General features: G+C 43.5%; 3 protein-coding genes across 11 annotated transcripts in view; 1 reads left to right on the forward strand and 2 right to left on the reverse strand.

Annotated features, from left to right (window-relative positions):
• Positions 1 to 149: 149 nt before the first annotated feature.
• Positions 150 to 16,259, reverse strand: NHERF4 (NHERF family PDZ scaffold protein 4). 4 transcript variants are annotated; one of them, XM_072612978.1, is made up of 11 exons: positions 16,142 to 16,259; positions 15,787 to 15,814; positions 15,483 to 15,556; positions 14,883 to 15,094; positions 14,410 to 14,605; positions 14,163 to 14,299; positions 13,369 to 13,573; positions 12,865 to 12,887; positions 12,505 to 12,771; positions 12,085 to 12,285; positions 150 to 771 (listed from the first exon to the last, which is right to left on the reverse strand). In XM_072612978.1, exons 1-11 carry the CDS (start codon positions 16,155 to 16,157, stop codon positions 670 to 672), a joined length of 1,461 nt encoding a protein of 486 aa, XP_072469079.1. In that variant the 5' UTR covers positions 16,158 to 16,259; the 3' UTR covers positions 150 to 669. The 4 variants fall into 4 exon arrangements, with proteins under 4 accessions (XP_072469079.1, XP_072469077.1, XP_072469080.1 ...); XM_072612976.1 differs by having other exon boundaries at positions 160 to 771; positions 12,865 to 13,061; positions 16,142 to 16,258; XM_072612979.1 differs by lacking the exon at positions 150 to 771 and adding an exon at positions 11,379 to 11,840 and having other exon boundaries at positions 16,142 to 16,256.
• Positions 6,845 to 12,166, forward strand: DRC12 (dynein regulatory complex subunit 12 homolog). 4 transcript variants are annotated; one of them, XM_072612980.1, is made up of 8 exons: positions 6,845 to 6,959; positions 7,194 to 7,269; positions 7,982 to 8,052; positions 8,506 to 8,625; positions 9,453 to 9,545; positions 9,805 to 9,935; positions 10,277 to 10,454; positions 12,102 to 12,166. In XM_072612980.1, the coding sequence occupies exons 1-7, from the start codon at positions 6,896 to 6,898 to the stop codon at positions 10,403 to 10,405; spliced, it is 684 nt and encodes a 227-aa protein (XP_072469081.1). In that variant the 5' UTR covers positions 6,845 to 6,895; the 3' UTR covers positions 10,406 to 10,454; positions 12,102 to 12,166. The 4 variants fall into 4 exon arrangements, with proteins under 4 accessions (XP_072469081.1, XP_072469083.1, XP_072469082.1 ...); XM_072612982.1 differs by having other exon boundaries at positions 6,859 to 6,959; positions 7,987 to 8,052; positions 12,102 to 12,120; XM_072612981.1 differs by having other exon boundaries at positions 6,894 to 6,949; positions 7,987 to 8,052; positions 12,102 to 12,120.
• A 569-nt stretch (positions 16,260 to 16,828) lies between the features above and the next one.
• The window catches only part of NLRX1 (NLR family member X1), a 29,933-nt gene continuing 28,586 nt past the window's right edge, over positions 16,829 to 18,175 (reverse strand). For all 3 annotated transcript variants that reach the window (XM_072612974.1, XM_072612973.1, XM_072612975.1), the window contains one exon: positions 16,829 to 17,802. In XM_072612974.1, coding sequence (XP_072469075.1) covers positions 17,481 to 17,802 — 322 coding nt within the window. In that variant the 3' untranslated portion in view covers positions 16,829 to 17,480. The remainder of the gene's footprint in view (positions 17,803 to 18,175) is intronic.

Below are 18,175 nucleotides of genomic sequence, written 5' to 3' on the forward strand. Positions count from 1 at the left end.
TTGGGGAGGGAGGGGGAGAAAATTTAAAACTTATGGAAGTGATTGTTGAAAACTGAAAGCAAATAAATTAATTTTTTTAAGTGCACATTAGAGTAAAAAAAAAAAAAAAGATTTGTTCTGTAAAACTGGACTCAATCAAAAGGCTACACCCAGGGACCTAGAAGGCCACATGTGACCTCCAGGTGGCAGGTTCCCCACTTTAGACTTTATTAATATCTTCCCTCCCCTGCCAAAAAAAGGTACATGAGAGAACATTAACAATTACTGGTCTATATATCTACTTTGCCATCTATGCAAAATATTTAAGAAAATAATTTATGCACAAATTAAAAACATCTTTAATGAGGACATTAGTTGGGAACAAGCAGGATTCTACAACTGATATTCAGCAATGGACCACACCCTTACCATTCCACAATTGCCTGAAAGATCAGAAAATATAAGAGCTCACTGCTTTAGTTTGTTGGTTGTCAAACTGCATTTGATTTTGAAGAGTAAAACACCATCTTAAAAGTTCTTTTTCAACAATGTCTCCCATCCATACGTCAAAATCATTCAACATTTAGTGAGCTATAACAGCAGAAATAACCCTTTTCGATAAATCCTTTGATCACCAACATCAGATGAGGCATCAGAAAAGAGATTTTTGCTCCCCAAAGATGTCCACCACTATGATAGAGCTGATCCTGTATGAAGTCCAAATTGAAGTTTTTGTTCATAGTTACTTTGATGAGGTCCACAGATGAGCCTGTTAGATATTATTTCATCACTCTGTAAAACAATGCAGAGAATCCTGCAAGATATGGTCATAACACTCAAAATAGTTTATCCTGACCATCCATGCAAGAAAAGACAGAAAAGAAGTAGATATGAATTTTTATTGCCCAGATTACAACATGCATTTGAAATCTTCCTGAGTTCAAATCAGACACTGACTACCTATGTGACCCTGAGCCCTCTTACCCTCTGCCTCAGTTGTGTCATGTGTAAAATGAGCTGGAGAAGGAATGGCAAACCACTCCAGTATCTTTGCCAAGAAAACCTCAAATGGGGTGACAAAGAGTCAGACACAACTGAACATCAAAATGTGTGTCTGGGACAGACAGTTCATGTGGACACCGAGTTAGGTCCAGTATAAATGGACAATAAGATGTGAGAAGAGTAGATTTGATTACCTTCATGAAATTGCAAATCTCCTATAATGACCCCAAATGTCTCCTGGAAACAATAGCCCATCTTTTTAATACTAACTTGTTATTTGTATTGCTTTATGGTAGAAAGAAATAGGATCCAAAAGATTCTAAATAATAAAAAATTTCTATCACATAGGGCAATGTGGAGGTGAATGGTGAATGTGAGCAGATTGCAATACAACCAGTAAGGGTTTTTGAATAACAAGAGTAAAATATATTATCAAGGAAATGTGTGATAGGAAGAAAAGATGGGCTAGTTACTTAACAAGTTTGAAGGATAAGATAATCGGAGTAAACCACTGGTATCCATCTTCAAGATGCCAAGAAAAACAAGAAAGGCCTCCAGTACACTGGATGGATCCCTGTAGCAAATTTCTGGGACAATATGAATAAAAGTCATACAACTTGAGAAAGCATCCTTGGATTGTTTTCTGCATCATTGGAGGGAATACCCAAATTGATGATGTCAGAGATCCACTTGGCAGTATTTGAGAGATATTGTCAAAGGTATAATGGCAATGCTTTGTAGAATATGTGAGACAAAAAAAATATAAAGGACAGGAAGACTAATTAGTAAAGTGTTGAAAAAGTCCAAATGAGAGGTAGCAAGGCTCTGAACTAAGGTAATGGTAGTGAAAATAGAAAGGAAGGAATAGATGCAACAAATACTAACCAGGTGAAATCTATGGAATTTGGTGATTGATTCATATGAGGAACAAAGGAGTCAAAATTTTGATCCTGGTATGACTGGAAAAATGGTGAACCATTAACAAAAGTTGGAAAATTGAGGGAAAAGGTTGGCCTTTATGGAAGAAAATGAGTTCCATTTTTACATGTTAAGTTTGAGAAGACAGAAGAACAATAAGGAGACATCCAGTATATGAATTGGAAATGCATGACTAGAGTTTAGGAGAAAGGTCAAAACTAGATATTGAACTTCGGGGATCCTCTACATAGAGAGATAATTGAAGGCTGACATGTGGATGAAGTTGACAAGCAAAAGAATGTAAAAGACAAGGGGGTCAGTGACAAAACCCAAACCTCAAACTAAACCTCAGCATTTCCAGATTCTCAAGTTGATCAAGATTTTAGACGTGGAAAGTCCTTATAAATTGTTTAGTTTAATCACTTCATTTACAAATGAGGAATCTGAGACTCCAAAGGTTGTGACCATACTAAGGATGTATAGCTATTTAGTGGCAGAGCTATAACTAGGATCCAGAGGACCTCAGTCTCATTCCATTGCTCTTTCAAGTATACCCATCATTCTGAACAGTACTTCTCATTATATGGGTTATCTAATTTTTCCCTAAGCCTCATTTTCCATTTCCCTGGTAGAAGGAGATGTTCTCTCTCCTCTAGGTTCCCTCACCAATATGCCTCAATTATAAAACTTACTACACTAAAAACTCATTGAAGATAAGTAATATTTCTCAGTGGATTCATAACAAATGTTTGATCAGCCAAAATACATACAGCAGTACTTTTGGTAGGAGCAAAAAACTGGAAACAAAGTATATGTTCGTCAAATGGGGAATGGTTAAGCAAATTGTGGTGCATGTAATGGAAAATTACTACATCATAAGAAATGCTGAATAAGGACACATGGAAAGCCATGAACTGATACAAAGTGAAGTAAACAGAACAGGGAAAACAAAATACAAAATGAAGGCAGCCTACGCATAAGGGAGGGAGTTGGTCTCTGACCAAACTAATTATAATCACCCAAAAAAGTCATCAAAGACAGGAAGCTAAAGCACAAATAATTAGGTGTTAATGTGTTAACAAAATGCTAACACTGCTACCCCTTTTCAAAATGTGTGAAATTTTCCCTGATGTACATAGAGAGGAAGTTTACCATTAGCTAACACATTAACCATGCCCTTGATCACCTTTAAAATGCTAGCTTACTAAGTCCTGCCTTCCCTGGAGATAGGAAGCAGTTCAATGAATGGGACTTTACCAGCAAAAGAAATAAGACTAAGAATTCAAGAGAGAACCAGTTCTGGAAATGGACATGAGCTAGGGAGGGGAATAGACCCTGAGAGTCCAGTTGAGCAACAGGAAGAAATGCTGTGCACAAGGGGAAGCAGTGTGAAAACCACATGGAGAACAAATATTGAGAGCATGAAGTTGCCTTGACTACACTACTATTGTACTTTGTGCCTATTCTTTTCGTGTATGCTATATGTATTTGTAGGTATATGTGCCCTAGTTTAATAATGGAAATGTTTTAGGGACAGATAGGTGGCGTAGTGGCTAAAGCACTGGTTTGGGGCAAGTCTCTTAACTCTGACTGCCTTGTAAAAAAAAAAATAGGGTCAATGTTTTGTAGCTACTGTTTTTACTGCTTTATCTTAGTAAAAGCACCTTCTTTGAGCTACTTGTATCTACTGACTAAGTTAAGGGAAAAGCTCATTGGTGAGAGTTCTTAAACTATAATTTCAACAGTGTAAACCCAGAGTATCCTGCAAACTGATGGTAATGGTGGCCTTCTGGGAAGGTAACTCAGAGTGGGTGTTACAAATATAAATGGAAAGAACAACAACAAAAAAAAAAAAGATTTAAATTGAACAGTGTGTAATTATAATGACCAAGCTTGGCCCCAAAGAAAAAAATGAGAAAATTTATTTTCCTTCAATATTAGCAAAGTCAAGGGGATTATATCCGTACAATATATACAGCATATAATGTTGGATTTAGTTGATGTGGTAGTTGGTTTTGCTGAAGTCTGTTTTTTGTTCTTTTTAATTTTTATTAAAAGGGTTGCTTCGAAAACTCAAAAGTCAAGCCACTGGCTGGGAAAATGTCCAGAAAAGGGGAAAAAAATAAGACTATAGAAGGTTACTTTCTTGGTGAACAGATAATTCCTCCCTTCCTTTCTGATGAGGAAGAACAATGCTTACCATCAGGGAAAGACACAGAAGTCAAGGCTTCTGTATCCCACACATCCAAAATAAATATACCATGGGCTCAGGCCATGGAAGAGCTCAAAAAGGATTTTGAAAATTAAGTAAGAGAGGTGGAGGAAAAACTGGGAAGAGAAATGAGAGAGATGAAAGAAAAGCATGAAAAGCAGGTCAACACCTTGCTAAAGGAGACCCCCAAAAATGCTGAAGAAAATAACACCTTTAAAAATAGGCTAACTCAATTGGCAAAAGAGGTTCAAAAAGCCAATGAGGAGAAGAATGCTTTAAAAAGCAGAATTAACCAAATGGAAAAGGAGGTTCAAAAGCTCACTGAAGAAAATAGTTCTTTCAAAATTAGAATGGAACAGATGGAGGCTAATGATTTTATGAGAAACCAAGAAATCACAAAACAAAACCAAAACAATGAAAAAATGGAAGATAATGTGAAATATCTCATTGGAAAAACAACTGACCTGGAAAATAGATCCAGGAGAGACAATTTAAAAATTATGGAACTACCCGAAAGCCATGATCAAAAAAAGAGCCTAGACATCATCTTTCATGAAATTATCAAGGAAAACTGCCCTGATATTCTAGAACCAGAGGGCAAAATAAGTATTCAAGGAATCCACCAATCACCTCCTGGAAGAGATCCAAAAAGAGAAACGCCTAGGAACATTGTAGCCAAATTCCAGAGTTCCCTGGTCAAGGAGAAAATATTGCAAGCAGCTAGAAAGAAACAATTCAAGTATTGTGGAAATACAATCAGGATAACATAAGATCTAGCAGATTCCATATTAAGGGATTGAAGGGCATAGAATAGGATATTCCAGAAGTCAAAGGAACTAGAACTAAAACCAAGAATCACCTACCCAGCAAAACTTCAGGGGGAAAAATGGTCTTTCAATGAAATTGGGGACTTTCAAGCATTCTTGATGAAAAGACCAGAGCTGAAAAGAAAATTTGACTTTCAAACACAAGAATGAAGAGAAGCATGAAAAGGTAAACAGCAAAGAGAAGTCATAAGGGACTTACTAAAGTTGAACTGTTTACATTCCTACATGGAAAGACGATATTTGTAACTCTTGAAACTTTTCAGTATCTGGGTACTGGGTGGGATTACACACACACACACACACAGAGCACAGAGTGAATTGAATAGGATGGGATCATGTCTTAAAAAAATGAAATTAAGCAGTGAGAGAGAAATATATTGGGAGGAGAAATGGAATGGGGCAAATTATCTCTCATAAAAGAGGCAAGCAAAAGACTTTTTAGTGGAGGGAAAAAGAAGGGAGGTGAAAGAAAAACATGAAGTTTACTCTCATCACATTCCACTAAAGGAAGGAATAAAATGCACACTCATTTTGGTATGAAAACCTATCTCACAATACAGGAAAGTGGGGGAGAAGGGGATAAGCAGGGTGGGTGATGGAAGGGAGGGCAATGGGAGGAGGGAGCAATTAGAAGTCAACACTCTTGGGGAGGGACAGGATCAAAAGAGAGAATAGAAGCAATGGGGGGCAGGATAGGATGGAGGGAAATATAGTTAGTCTTACACAACACAACTGTTATGGAAGTCATTTGCAAAACTACACAGATATGGCCTATATTGAATTGCTTGCCTTCCAAAGGGAATGGGTGGGGAGGGAGGGATGAAGAGAAGTTGGAACTCAAAGTTTTAGGAACAACTGTCGAGTACTGTTCTTGCTACTAGGAAATAAGAAATACAGGTAAGGGGGTATAGAAAGTTATCTGGCCCTACAGGACAAAAGAAAAGAGGGGGACAAGGGAAGGGAGGGATGATAGAAGAGAGGACAGATTGGTGATAGGGGTTATTAGAATGCTTGGTGTTTTGGGGTGGAGGGAGGGGACAAATGGGGAGAAAATTTGGAACCCAAAATTTTGTGAAAATGAATGTTAAAAGTTAAATAAATTAATTTTAAAAAAAAGAAAAAAAATAAAGTGATTGTTAACTCCTCAAAAAAAAAAAAGGGTTGCTTCTCTGAGTATGAGAGAGATGTGTTGAGAGAAGAAGGTGCTATAATAAAAGTATATCAGTGAAAAGTAAAACAAAATCAAAAATAAATGATAAAAGAATGAAAAAATGCAATAAAAATATGTCATTTTAGAGGTAGAAGATTATTCCAAAAGAAGAGATGAAAAAATTCAACCTCCTTTTTTGCAGAGGTGGGGAATTGTGGTTGTAAGTATGTTGCATATTATACTATCATATTTAGATGTTTTGGTTACTTTTGTGGAACTTTTTTCCTTTCTTTTTTATTCTTTGTTACATGACTCAATGGGTAGGGTAAGAATGTATTCAGAAAAAGGAAGGTAACATAAAAGTAAGTGATAGCAAAATTAAAAAGGAATATTCTAGCTCAAACCTTTCATCTTATGGGAATTATGCCAAATAATTATCATTACTGTTGCCATCATCAGCATAATAAAGCTATTTTTAAAATTTTAACATTTATGATGTTCCGAATCTATGGTCTCCAAAAAAATCTGGACCAATCTTCCCCAAGTCATTCTTCACCAGTTCCCCCTGGGATGTGGAATAGGGGAAGGAGATACATGGAGAACAGGAAGTTAATCTAAATCAGTAGTTAATTCTGTCTTCCTACAAACAACTCCCAAGTTTCTTGGTTGCTAAGACAGAAGGCAGCCCAGACACTCAACCTTCCTTCCACTATCTCCACCCCCTACATTGCTGATCTGTACTGGTTGCCCTAATCCAGCCCCTTCCTTGGTCTTCCAGCTCATTGGGCCATCCTACTGCCTTTCAACATGAGTTCTCTGGGGAGACACACCACAGAAGAAATAGGAGGCACATCTGAGGAGGTACCTACAGGTAAGGGGAGGCAGAGAAAGAGGGGGCAAAGGCAGGCACAAAGCTAACCTTATACAAAGAATTACTTTCTCCAAAAGAGGACCCAAAGGTATTCCTTTTTTACATAGTGGATGAAAGCTACACAGACTGATCACCCATTATTATTCTACCAGATAGTCACCTTAAAATGAGAGTAGAGAGGGCATCTCCTTAGGACCCAGAACTTGAACACAATGTGCCCATTTCCTCCTCTAGGACACCAAGATGCCACCAAAAATCAAAGGAAAAGGATCAAAAGCTGGGGGACAGAAAAAGAAAAAGAAGAATCAAGGTGAGTGAGGTGGGTAGAGGCTGGTGGGAACAATGCGGGTGTCTTTGAAGGCTTTGTCCACCTAGCATCCCTTAGAGTCCTGACCCCCTTCCCCATGGTGGAATCCAGTCCGAGCCTATTTCTTCCTCCTGGCCTTGGTTCCTTCATTTATAACAATGGTACCCAGGGATGGGGAAAGATGAACTTGTGTCATTTCCTCTAATTGAAGATCCATTCTCCATCTCTTCCTGCTCCCAGGGACCAAGATTCTACATGAAAACAAAATGCAGGCTCTCCTGGAATCACCAGGGATCCAGAATCTCCTCTGGGTCAGCCTAGCCTATTTTGAACTACTCAACTTTTGCAATTGTTGCTCTTTCACACTCCTGTACCACCAGCTCCAGAGGGACCTGCAAGTGCCCACAACCTTTAGATTTAACCCCAAAAAGGTTTCTAAACATGGGAGTTGAGGGTGGAGGAGAATGACAAAGGAGAAGCTATAATAGATTAGGCCTTTATATGGTTTCCATGAAACTGTCCCTCACTTCCTGTTTTGTAATATAGAAGGAGTCATGGACTAGGAGTCTGAAGATGTGAGTTTTGTTTGAACTGCTGTGTAACCTTAGGCAAATTCACTTCACCTCAGTTCCTTCATCATAAAATTTGGGAGTTGGAAAATAATAAAGTTCCTTCTAGCTCTAAATCTATAATCCTATGATTCCTTCTTGCCAAGGACAGATGTCGATGTTGAGATCAAGCACAGGAGAACAGCCTTGGAGGTGGAGATCCTCCGTGACCATCTGGGTAAGGGAATAATAGAGGAAGTTCCCCTACTCCTTGGAGAGTGGAGGTGATACCTATTCCATAGTTGCTCCTAAGTAGTTCCTAGCTAAATAGATCATTATGGGAAATTATGTGAAAAGTCTAGGTAATGAAGGTTAGAATTATAGTTAATTATAATCCTTACAGAGATGAGGATGCCATTTTCCATTGGCCAGAGCAGAGAAGAAATTTGTTCCAAAAGAGTGACTGGTAGACTTCAGGGCTGGGGGAAACAGGGAAAACTCTAAAACATTGGGCAAATAAGAACTTGGAGACTCCAGGAGTAGGGAAGAGAGGAGTATAGCAGTGTGTGCGTGTGTGTGAGTGTGTGTCTGTGTGTGTGTGCACACGTGCATGTGGGTGGGAGGTATCCTGGGAGAATGAGATATTCTTTATGGGCTGAGGACTTCATCCTTCATTTGGTGCCACCCCTAGCTCTTCGACGGGATGAGACTCGCCAGGCCATAGCTTGCAGAGAACTGCTCCGAGTGAGGCTGCAGGAGTTGGAGGCTGAGGTGGAGGAGGCTCGAGGTGATGGAGAGGCTGTGTATGCAGGTGACAGGAGGGGCCTCAGACTATAGGACAATTTATCACCAATTCTGTCTTTGAGCTTTTTCCACTCAGCATAAATTGGATGAGGCTCTTGTGGGATCTTAGAAAGGGATGTCTCAAGGTTCATAACCCCTCCATCCCACAGTGATTGTAGATCTGGAATGGGACAGAAGATCTGGTTGTCTTTCTGTTCTCTATTTGTTATAAATTTCCATCTTTTGGGTGACTTTACAAGCAGAATTTTCTATATCATAAACAAGCCATGGGAAGGTGTTTCCCAAGGCAACTTCCTATAATATCATCCCCCATATGGAGTACCATGTTCATTTCTGGGTACCACATATTAAGAAGGATGTAAGTTGGAAAGTATCTCCAGAGGAGCACAGCCAGGATGGAGAAGAACCTCAAGATCAGATCAGATGAAGGAACTGGGAATTTTTAGCCTGAAGACAACTTCTAGGGGAAATGTAGCTGTCTTCTAATATTTGAAGAACCATCTCATGAAAGGGATTAAATTGGTTCTTCTTGGCTACAGAAGACAGAACTAAAAACAATGGGTAGAAGCTTGAGAGTAGCAAATTTAACTGTGATAAGGAAAAAACTTCCTAAAATTTAGATCTATTGAAAAGTAAAATGGACTGCCTTGGAAAGTAATATGTTCTCTCTCACAAGAAATCTTCAAGCAAAAACCAGGTGACAAATTGGTATGTTGCAGGGAAGTTTCTTGTTCTGGTATAGATTAGACTAGATGGCCAATGATATCTCTTCCAATTCTAATTCTATGATCTTCCTTATTGGGAGTACCTCCTACTACTATCCCATACCCCAAGAGATGAGTCGTCAGTACCATGCCCTGAGGGAAGAGACTGAGACACAGAGACATCAGCTGGAAGAGAAAGTAAAGGTCCTTCAGAAAGAGTTAGGTAGGTATGAATTTCTGTGTCCTAGATGGGTACCTGATCAGTCTGTGTTCTGAGAATGGGATATAGCAGGGCTAGAGCTAGACAAATGAGCTGAGTTTGACAAGAATGAAGGGATGAGGCAGCATTCTTTTAGGTGAGGCATCTAAGGGTATTCTGTATCTTGGAAAGTGCAAAGGGGACAGATTCTCCCACAGGCCACTGAGCAGACTCTATTCAGCTGCCTTCATATTCCTCATTAATCCTGTCTCTGGCTCCCCAGAGACATGCCAAAGAGAGGCAAAAACTGCTAAGAGAGAGGCTGAACAGGCATTAGCAGAACGAGACAAGACCCTTGCCCAGCTTCAGGCCTATGTGACAGACATGGAGGCTAAGTATGAAGAAATTCTACATGTAAGTAATAACCAGCATTACTCTTGGACCTTTCCCTCCTGTACTTTGGCATCCTCTCCCCAGGCTCACAAAACAGTTCCTAATTAGCTCTTCAGATCTCACTGGGAAAGACAAAATTTGACTTGAAGATAGGCTGCAAGGAAGAGACATTTGCACAGGAGTCCAGGGTCCTCCATCCATCTCAGTAGTATGTGGCAGGTGGCATGGCTAATTTAGGTCCCTGGCACTAGGGGCTTTTAAGAAAACAGCAGGAGGTGCAATTCCAAAGCCATTGTGGGGCATAACTGACTTATTCTCTTCTGTGAGGTTGAGACCAAGTAAAAGATGGTCCTACTTTACAGTGCAGCCTGGATCGACTCTTGGCCAAACTGGCCACAGCTAAATTGGAGTGGGATGCAGCTGCTCTGAGGCTCCATGAGAAACACAAAGAACAACTTCAGCAATTTGGGCTCAACCCCCTATACTTCTGAAGCTGGGGACCCTTGGACTTCAGGGCCTTCTGGGCTCCCAACAATAAAGGTTTTGTTCCTCTAGCTCTAAGCAACAGGGGGCCTTTCTCCTCCTGAGCCCTTGAGTCCCTTCTCTAGATGAAGCCAGCATGGGAGGAAGCTCTATCAGTGGGAGAAAGCATATTAGGTTGGAGGCAGAAACATCTACGTAATAACACTTTATCTATTGAGTTGTGGGGAAAGAAATGTTGGCAAACCCAACCCATCCATAGAAATAATATCCCCACTCCCCTCCCCCTCCCCCCCATCCCCAAGATTCATGGAATCTTGATCTTTGTGTCAAAGGTAGCTAAGTGATGCAGTAGAATGAGCACTGGGCTCAGAGTCAGGAAGACCTGACTTCAAATCCAGCCTCAGACATTTACTAGCTGTGTGACCTTGGGCAAGTTACTTAACCTCTTTTTGCCTCAGTTTCCTCAATTATAATATGGAGATAACAGCACCTACCCCCAAAGGTTGCTGTAAGGGTCAAATGAAATCCATATAAAATGCTTACATAGTGCCTCGTATACAATAAGCACTATATAGATGCTTATTCCCTTCTTTACCCTTCCCCATATTCTTTCCTCCACTCCAGCACAAACACAGGCAGCGAGACTTGTGGGAAAGGATAATTTCAACAGGCTCTAAGTCTACATCAAATACATACTTGTTGCCCTGGAATCCCACTGTCCCTTGCTTTCTCCATAGGTCCTGAGGGAAGGAAGGAAACTAACATTTTACAAATATTTCATTTGATCCTCACAACAACTCTGGAAGATAGGTATTATTACCCCCATTTTACAATGGAGGAAACTGAGGCAAACAGAGGCTAAGTGACTTGCCCAGGGACATATAGATAGAGTCTGAGGCCAGATTTAAACTCAGGCCTTCCTGGCCCCAGGTCCAAAGCTCTATGAATTGACATCATGAAAAGGAGATATCACAGAGAGAATTATGAATCAATCTCCAATTTTAATTGAATGTTCAAAATCATCATACATCAGGGAAGAGCACTGGCCCCACCTCTCAGATACAGCACAGGAGATCCTAGTTTTGCAGGTCCTACTCTCCCACAAACAAACTTTATCTTAGTGGGTCCCCTGGCCCTCCCACCAAACTCTTGCACATTTCTTCTGACTGGGAATATGGATGGGAAGCTGTTGACAGAGCAAACCCAGTACATTGGATACAGCTACTTCCCCTACTCTTTCCCAGGGAGTGAAGCCCTGGGAAAGGAAAGAGACTTATCCCAGGAGGCCTATGTAGTCCTATGAGGACATCCTATCTCTCCAGCCCTTGGGCCCAGGAATTTCCATCCACTCCTGAAATAAGGAGGTGTAGTAGACAAAGCAACATTAGAAAGATCCATGCCAGATAGGATACTCTATAGCCTCTCAGAAGGAAGAACCCAGTCCTAGGTTTGGAAATAAGAGAAGATAATGATTGAGAACCTAGAATCCAATGGCATTTTGCTTTCCCCCACACCTCGCAGGGCAGGAATCCCCATGAATGGGGTATAATCTCTATTCTGCAATTCAGTTCCCCAATCTTGGTGCCCTCTATTCTGTTCATCTGTTTTAACACTAGGAGCTCTGTACCCTTCTGTCTCTGCCCTCTCCAACTTCACTTCCTTCCTCCCCACACCTCTAAATTCTCACCTTTCTTGGCTCTACAGAGCTGCAGGTTTCAATGCCTTGTCTTCCCTGGACTGCCAGCCTCAGTCGAAGCAGGGACTTAGCATCAGTCAGTTGCTGCAGCGCCTCAAGAACATTCTCCCTACTCACAGACTGTCCATTCACCTCCAGGATCATATCCCCCATATGAAGTCCTGCTTGGCAAGCTGGGCCCCCTGGGGTCACCTGGGAACAAAGGTGGATCAGCAGAGTCAGCTATGGCATAAAAGTGGAAGGGCACAGAGAGAATAGGCATCCCTAAGGGATCATGTAATTGTGGAGATATGGAACATAAGATAACATAGAATATGAGATATGGACTGGGCTCTCCATGGTTCTAGAAAAACAGGGGAGGAGGCACCTTTAGGTAGAGGAACTAAAATCAAGGGATCAAAGGTACATCACCTGGGAAATGATGATATGGGGCTTGTCAGCCCCACAACTGAGTCGGAGACCATAATCACCATTAGGCCCTGGGCTCAGAAGGCATTGACGGAAGCTAGGCAGGGCAGGAGGAACAAGGGAGGTAGAAACTTCAAGTGGTAAGGGCAGATCTGTTGCTGAGGATGCTTGATTCTCCACCTGGGATACTGAAGGAAGATCCTGGGAAGAAGCTGAACCATCTGCTTGCTTACTAGCATCCTCCAAGAAGAGGAGAGGAGATAGGCGAACCTAAACAGAGGTTTAGGAACAACCTCTTGTTCCACTGTCTTGATACCTTTTAGCTCCTCCCCTCTCCCCCGAGTCCCAGGCACTAGGGCATACCATGCTGTAGAATCTGTCAGCATCTGGATCCACAACGATTAGGGAAAGATGACATCCCTGGGCCCGGATCCTGGTCACAACCTCCTCATGGTCCAATCCCTCCACACTATCCCCAGCCACAGCAACCAGTCTGTCACCAGCCCGTACCCCAGCTTGGTCTGCTGGCAGCCCTGGGTCCACCTCCCATAGGAACTGCCCTGGGATACAGACATGCTCATTGCTCCTTCCCTCAGCCCAAGTTTACAGACGTGGACATTGACCTGTTGCTTGAATGGATATTCTCCTGAGTTGTATGGAGAGGGCACATGTGCCCATACATCCATGGAGAACACAAGAACATATGACCTTTAGCTCAAAGGGGGACATGTTAACAACTGGGTATGGGAATGGAAGCTCCTTTCACATGCCTGGAGGGGATAGGTAGATAATGGCTTAGGTGCATGCCCACCCCTACTCTCCCCACCCACCACTCTCATCCCATACTATCCATGGTTCCCCACTCACCAAGCTGGCCATTGGGGCCTTTCTCTTCCCGAAGCAAGAACCCAAAGCCCTGGGGCCCTTTTTCTAGATGCAGCTGGCGTGGCCAAGCAGGCAGTGTCCAGCCTTCAGCCAAGGGGGCAGCCAGGGGTAAGCCCAGCTGACGACATTGTTCTTCCACTTCTGGCCCTGCCACAAGGAGGGCCACCTGCTCCCCGCTCTGCCGAAGCTGTGGGGACCCCCAGACCAGGAATAAATACCCACTGACCACAGAGTAGCTCAAGGCAGATGCTTCCCCAGAATCCTCTCCTCCCAAACACAGGAAAAGAGGCATTGAGGGTGGCTGGGTCACCATGCAGCCCTGGCACAGTGAAAGGATAGGAATAGAAGGGACCTGGTATGAACCTTCAAAGGAGGGGTCAAGGAACAGCATAGGATCATACATCTAGAGTTAGAAGGCACCTCAGACACCATCTAGTTCAAATCCTTCATCTTACAGATGAGAAAACAGAAACCCAGGGAAATTGTGACTTCTAAAATTACACAGGTGGTATACATCATAACTAGGATCTGAACCCAGGTCCTCTGACTGCAGAACCAGTGTGCTTCTAATTATAACATCAAAAGCACATCCTCCAAAGGTGAGGTGAGAGTAATTGAGCATGAGAATAGATGACAGAAGGAGATATCTCAGAGGCAGAAATCCTTTACCCTTTTTCCCACTTCCCCCATCTACGGATGTGCTGACTGAAAGGAGAAGATAGGACTTCAGGATATCCAAATGGAAAGTAGAAAAGGCAGAAGAAGAGGCTCTGTACCTTTCTGCTGAGCTGACTATTTGAGAAACTCTCCACACTGATCCCATTGACTTCCAGCAACCGAGCCCCCTGGGGTACCCCAGCCCTCTCTGCGGCACCTCCACAACTCAAAATCAACCAGAAAAAGCCCCTCTCTCCTGGGAACAGAGAACAGGGTTTAGTCTGCTGTCTGCCCAGGAAATTGTGAGAGAGTCTTCTCCTTGTCTGCCTGCCTCCCCCCACTCAAATCCTTAGAACCAGTTCACACCGTGGGTGACACTAAAGCCAAAGCCACCCTCATCTTTCGCCACGTGACACAGCCGAGGTCGGACACTAGAATCCAGGACAGGACAGAGAGGGGCACCACTGCCATTAGCCTGATGAGCACGAGAAACCTCCTCGACATTCCCCGACAATACTATCAGCAGTACCCGGGGACCACTTGCACGGATTCGACGTATCACCTGAGCAGGGAAGGAATCATGGGAGCTCCTGAAGGAAAGTCCCTCAGGAGATCCATATCTGGGCATATTCCCATTTAAATAGCCTCATTTCTTCCTGAGAATACCACTTGTCTCTAGGTCTTCCCCCAAACTCCTCTCTTCCCCTAGTCATTTCTTGTGCTAGAAAGAGAGAACTCAATGGTGCTTAGACAACACACACTACTCTAGTGAGTGACCAGCCTGCCCTCAGTAACCCATAACAGGGTTACATCACCAACACTGACCTAGACAACCTTACCCCACTGTAGTCCTCATGCTCCACAATGTCCCCATTGACCCCCAGGATTCGATCTCCATCCTGAAGCCCTTGGCGCTGAGCAGAAGTGCCTGGTTCCACCTTTCGGACTATGTGCCCAGTCTGGCCCAGTTCCTTATGTAGGCAGAAGCCAAATTTCCCCCCCTCATCTTTGCTTAGCAGACAGAAACGGGGGTGCTGAAGGCCCCAGGAATCTGTCAGAGAAAGAGAGGCCAGACTTAAAGTTCAAGGAAGGGCAGTTTATCACCATAGGCACTGTGATTATTCTATCTCTCAGAGGACACCACTTTCCCTTCTAGGGCACAGGTCAAAAATATCCCCATAGGAGAAAGGAACTGGAAACAGAGGAGAATAAAGTAAACCACACATGTGTGGTGAGAGTACCTATCACATATAGGACAGGGTTCAGGGGACCCTAATGGTATGGGGATGAGGAAGAACTGGCAAGGGCCCCAGAACTGACTGGGTGTTCTCAGGTTGATGGAAGAGGGTGATTGCTACGGAGATGGGGGTGTTTGGGGAAAAGCTGGGATACTTTTCATTTGAAGGGAATAGATGAATGTTGGGTTCAGAGAAAATTACCAAGGTGGTCATGGTCATCAGCTAATGAGAGTGCAGGATTATCAATCCCCAACTTCGGGTTAAATGTAAACTTCCTGTAAAGAGGCAGGTGGAAAGGATAGTACCATCCTGGGCACTGTGCCCAAGTCAAGTTTCACCAGAGCCCCACCCCAAGCTAAAACCATCCCTTTTCTCTTGGTCCCAACCCACCCCCACCCCCACTAAACACAAGAGAAGCAATACTCCCTATCTCCTTTTCCTTTCTTCCATCCTCAACATAGAGGAGAAGGGAGGACATCTCCTCTTTCCTCTTTACGGAACTCACAGATTTAATGTGGCTGTATCCTGGAGATCTGGAGGGGAAAGAGTAGGGTGAAGGCAAGGAACACACATGCCCTTACCAATTCTGGATTATACCACCAGAATGATCTTTGTTGTCTGAATCCCATTCCCATACAGGTTGCCCCTTTGCCCTCTAGCTCCTTCTCTAACCCTAGGATCCCTGGCGCAGATCTATGAGTAGAGATACACATAGAATGTGAATGGAGCAAATATCCTGTCATAATTACTTCCTCCCGATACCCACACCTTGACCACTAATTCCAAGGTATCAGGCTCCCCATTTTCAGTATCCCCCACCATGGTCCCCTCCTTAAGGGGCACTTCATTATGCTCTCTACCTGCTGCTGCTTCCATGTCTGGGCCGAGTGTTCAGGGTAGGGACAAGGTCCACCACAAGCAGCTGACCCTCCTTTCCTTCCCCAAGTCCCGCCTCCTTTAAGACACTGTTGCCTGAGGTAATGGTTAACTGAGGAGAACCTTGCCTCTAGGGAAGTGAAGAACTTTCTCCCATTTGCCAATGTTCAATCAGCTTCAGGAGTCTCCCTCTGGTCCATTCTGGGTATTCCAAACCAAGAGGTACAGGTACTATTGTTCTGAGCCTAAAGACAAAGTTGAGATGAACAACACCAGCCCTGCAGCAAATCATAGGCTATCCTTTCTCCAAATGATCCCCCTTAGACTCCCAAAACCTGTTGGCACCCATACTTGAATAACATCTAAGTCATGAAACCACTCACAACTGAAACAGACAGGAAGGGAGACAGGTGAGTTAGTTCAACCCTCCACCAACAGGGCCAGGCCCTCTGCTTTGAGCAGATTGTTGGAGACAGTAGAAGGAGAGAGAGATATGGGAAACTGATACTCCTTCTTGCCCCAGAACTCTGAAGGGAGACCACGCAGTGAGTAGTAGAGCTTACTTGGTTATTTACTGAGAACCATCCCCAGGGTCATTTCTGGGCTCAGCTAGCAATACAGTTTTTTTTATTTTTTATTTTTTCCAAGGAAGAAAAGACCATAGCATCAGATAGAAGACACATGTTTTTGTTTTTAATGGCAGCAAATCAGGGCACTTAATTTCTAGGAGCCACCAAACTTCATTATGAATCTGAGAAAAGCAAATAAGGAGAAGGTACCGATGGAAAATGACCCCTGTGGGCCCCCTTGGCATCCATAAAGAGTACTTGATCTGGCACAGGATGAAGGGAGGGGGCAGTATGGGCAGGTAGATGGTCACTGTCTTCACAACTAAACTAAGTGATCTCTCCAGAAACAAGGGGCAAGCATGGGCCACATCAAGTGGGGGTGGCTGAGATGATGGTCAACTTTCATACCCTAATTATCAGGGATAGTGGAAGAAAGTAACTTGGCTCCTCAAAATGCTAAGGCAGAGTCCATCCTATTCCATTGCTGACATGCCTCCCCCAACAAAATGAGAGCAAGCAAGTCCCCCAGTATAGCAACAATTTCATGGCTGTGATCTGGGTTCCCCAGATTTTAGGGAGCACAGGTGGAATCTGCCGTGTCAGAACAGTGCTGTGACCACTCCCTCGTCATCCCAAGTCCTGAAGAAGCCCTCTCAACTCAGAAAAGGATCTCTCCACCACCATACGTAGAGGCTGACAAGGGATAAGGGGGCGGGTGCTAAGGACCAGGATGACTCTGTGCCTCTTGCCTGCCTCAGCTCCCTGGGCTACCTAAATGCTCCAGCAGAGATTTGACTTCTCCCTCCACCCGCAGCAACTGGGCTTTGCGCCAGGGATTGAGGGTGGCACTCCGGCTGTCTTCCAAGTCTCGCAGTAGCATGGAAAGGTGGCGCTGGACTCGGCCCCGCTCCCAGCTCTTCAAGTTGCGCTGAATTTCACCCAGGATGACAGACCAGTGCTCTGACACAGCTGTGCCTTCGGTCAACGATGCCACTACTCGGGCCCTTCCAGTGGTAGCACCTTCTAGCTCCCGTAGTCTCTTCCGGCCCTCTGGGCTCAGCTCATTGAAATAAAGGCTAGTGAGGAAAGGGGAAACAGAAGGGGTGATTCATCAGGAGGCACAGTGGGAAAGGCAAAGTAGGTAATAATGGAGAAAGGAGAGCAAAGCAACCAGAGGCAGTAGAGAAGGGAGAATAACTAATTAGAAGTGAGAGATGAGAGAATGGTGGCCAAAGGGGGCTTAAGGGTAGCCACAAGGTACAGTGTAGACCAGATCCAGTTTGGGAACCAGGCAGCTAAGACTTTAAGGGAAACAATGGTGGAAGAAAGAAAGATTGGGACCACTTACAAAAGGGTCAAGTTGGAGTAGGGACCAGAAGAGTTTAAATTATAGACATTAATCAAAAGATGTGAAGACTGAGAGGGAACTTCTACACATGCAGGTCTCAA

This window comes from Notamacropus eugenii, chromosome 5 (genome assembly GCF_028372415.1).
Source record: "Notamacropus eugenii isolate mMacEug1 chromosome 5, mMacEug1.pri_v2, whole genome shotgun sequence".
NCBI classification, from domain to species: Eukaryota; Metazoa; Chordata; class Mammalia; order Diprotodontia; family Macropodidae; genus Notamacropus; species Notamacropus eugenii.

Excerpts from the sequence above, each read along its gene's own strand:
- DRC12 (XM_072612980.1), top strand. The coding sequence starts at position 6,896 with ATGAGTTCTCTGGGGAGACACACCACAGAAGAAATAGGAGGCACATCT. Across the intron at positions 7,270-7,981 it reads AAAGAAAAAGAAGAATCAAG|GACAGATGTCGATGTTGAGA; the intron begins GTGAGTGAGGTG and ends CTTCTTGCCAAG. Across the intron at positions 8,053-8,505 it reads GATCCTCCGTGACCATCTGG|CTCTTCGACGGGATGAGACT; the intron begins GTAAGGGAATAA and ends TGCCACCCCTAG.
- NHERF4 (XM_072612976.1), bottom strand. Across the intron at positions 14,300-14,409 it reads TGGCTTTAGTGTCACCCACG|GAGAGAGGGGCTTTTTCTGG; the intron begins GTGTGAACTGGT and ends CTCTGTTCCCAG. Across the intron at positions 13,574-14,162 it reads ATAGTCAGCTCAGCAGAAAG|CTTCGGCAGAGCGGGGAGCA; the intron begins GTACAGAGCCTC and ends GGGTCCCCACAG.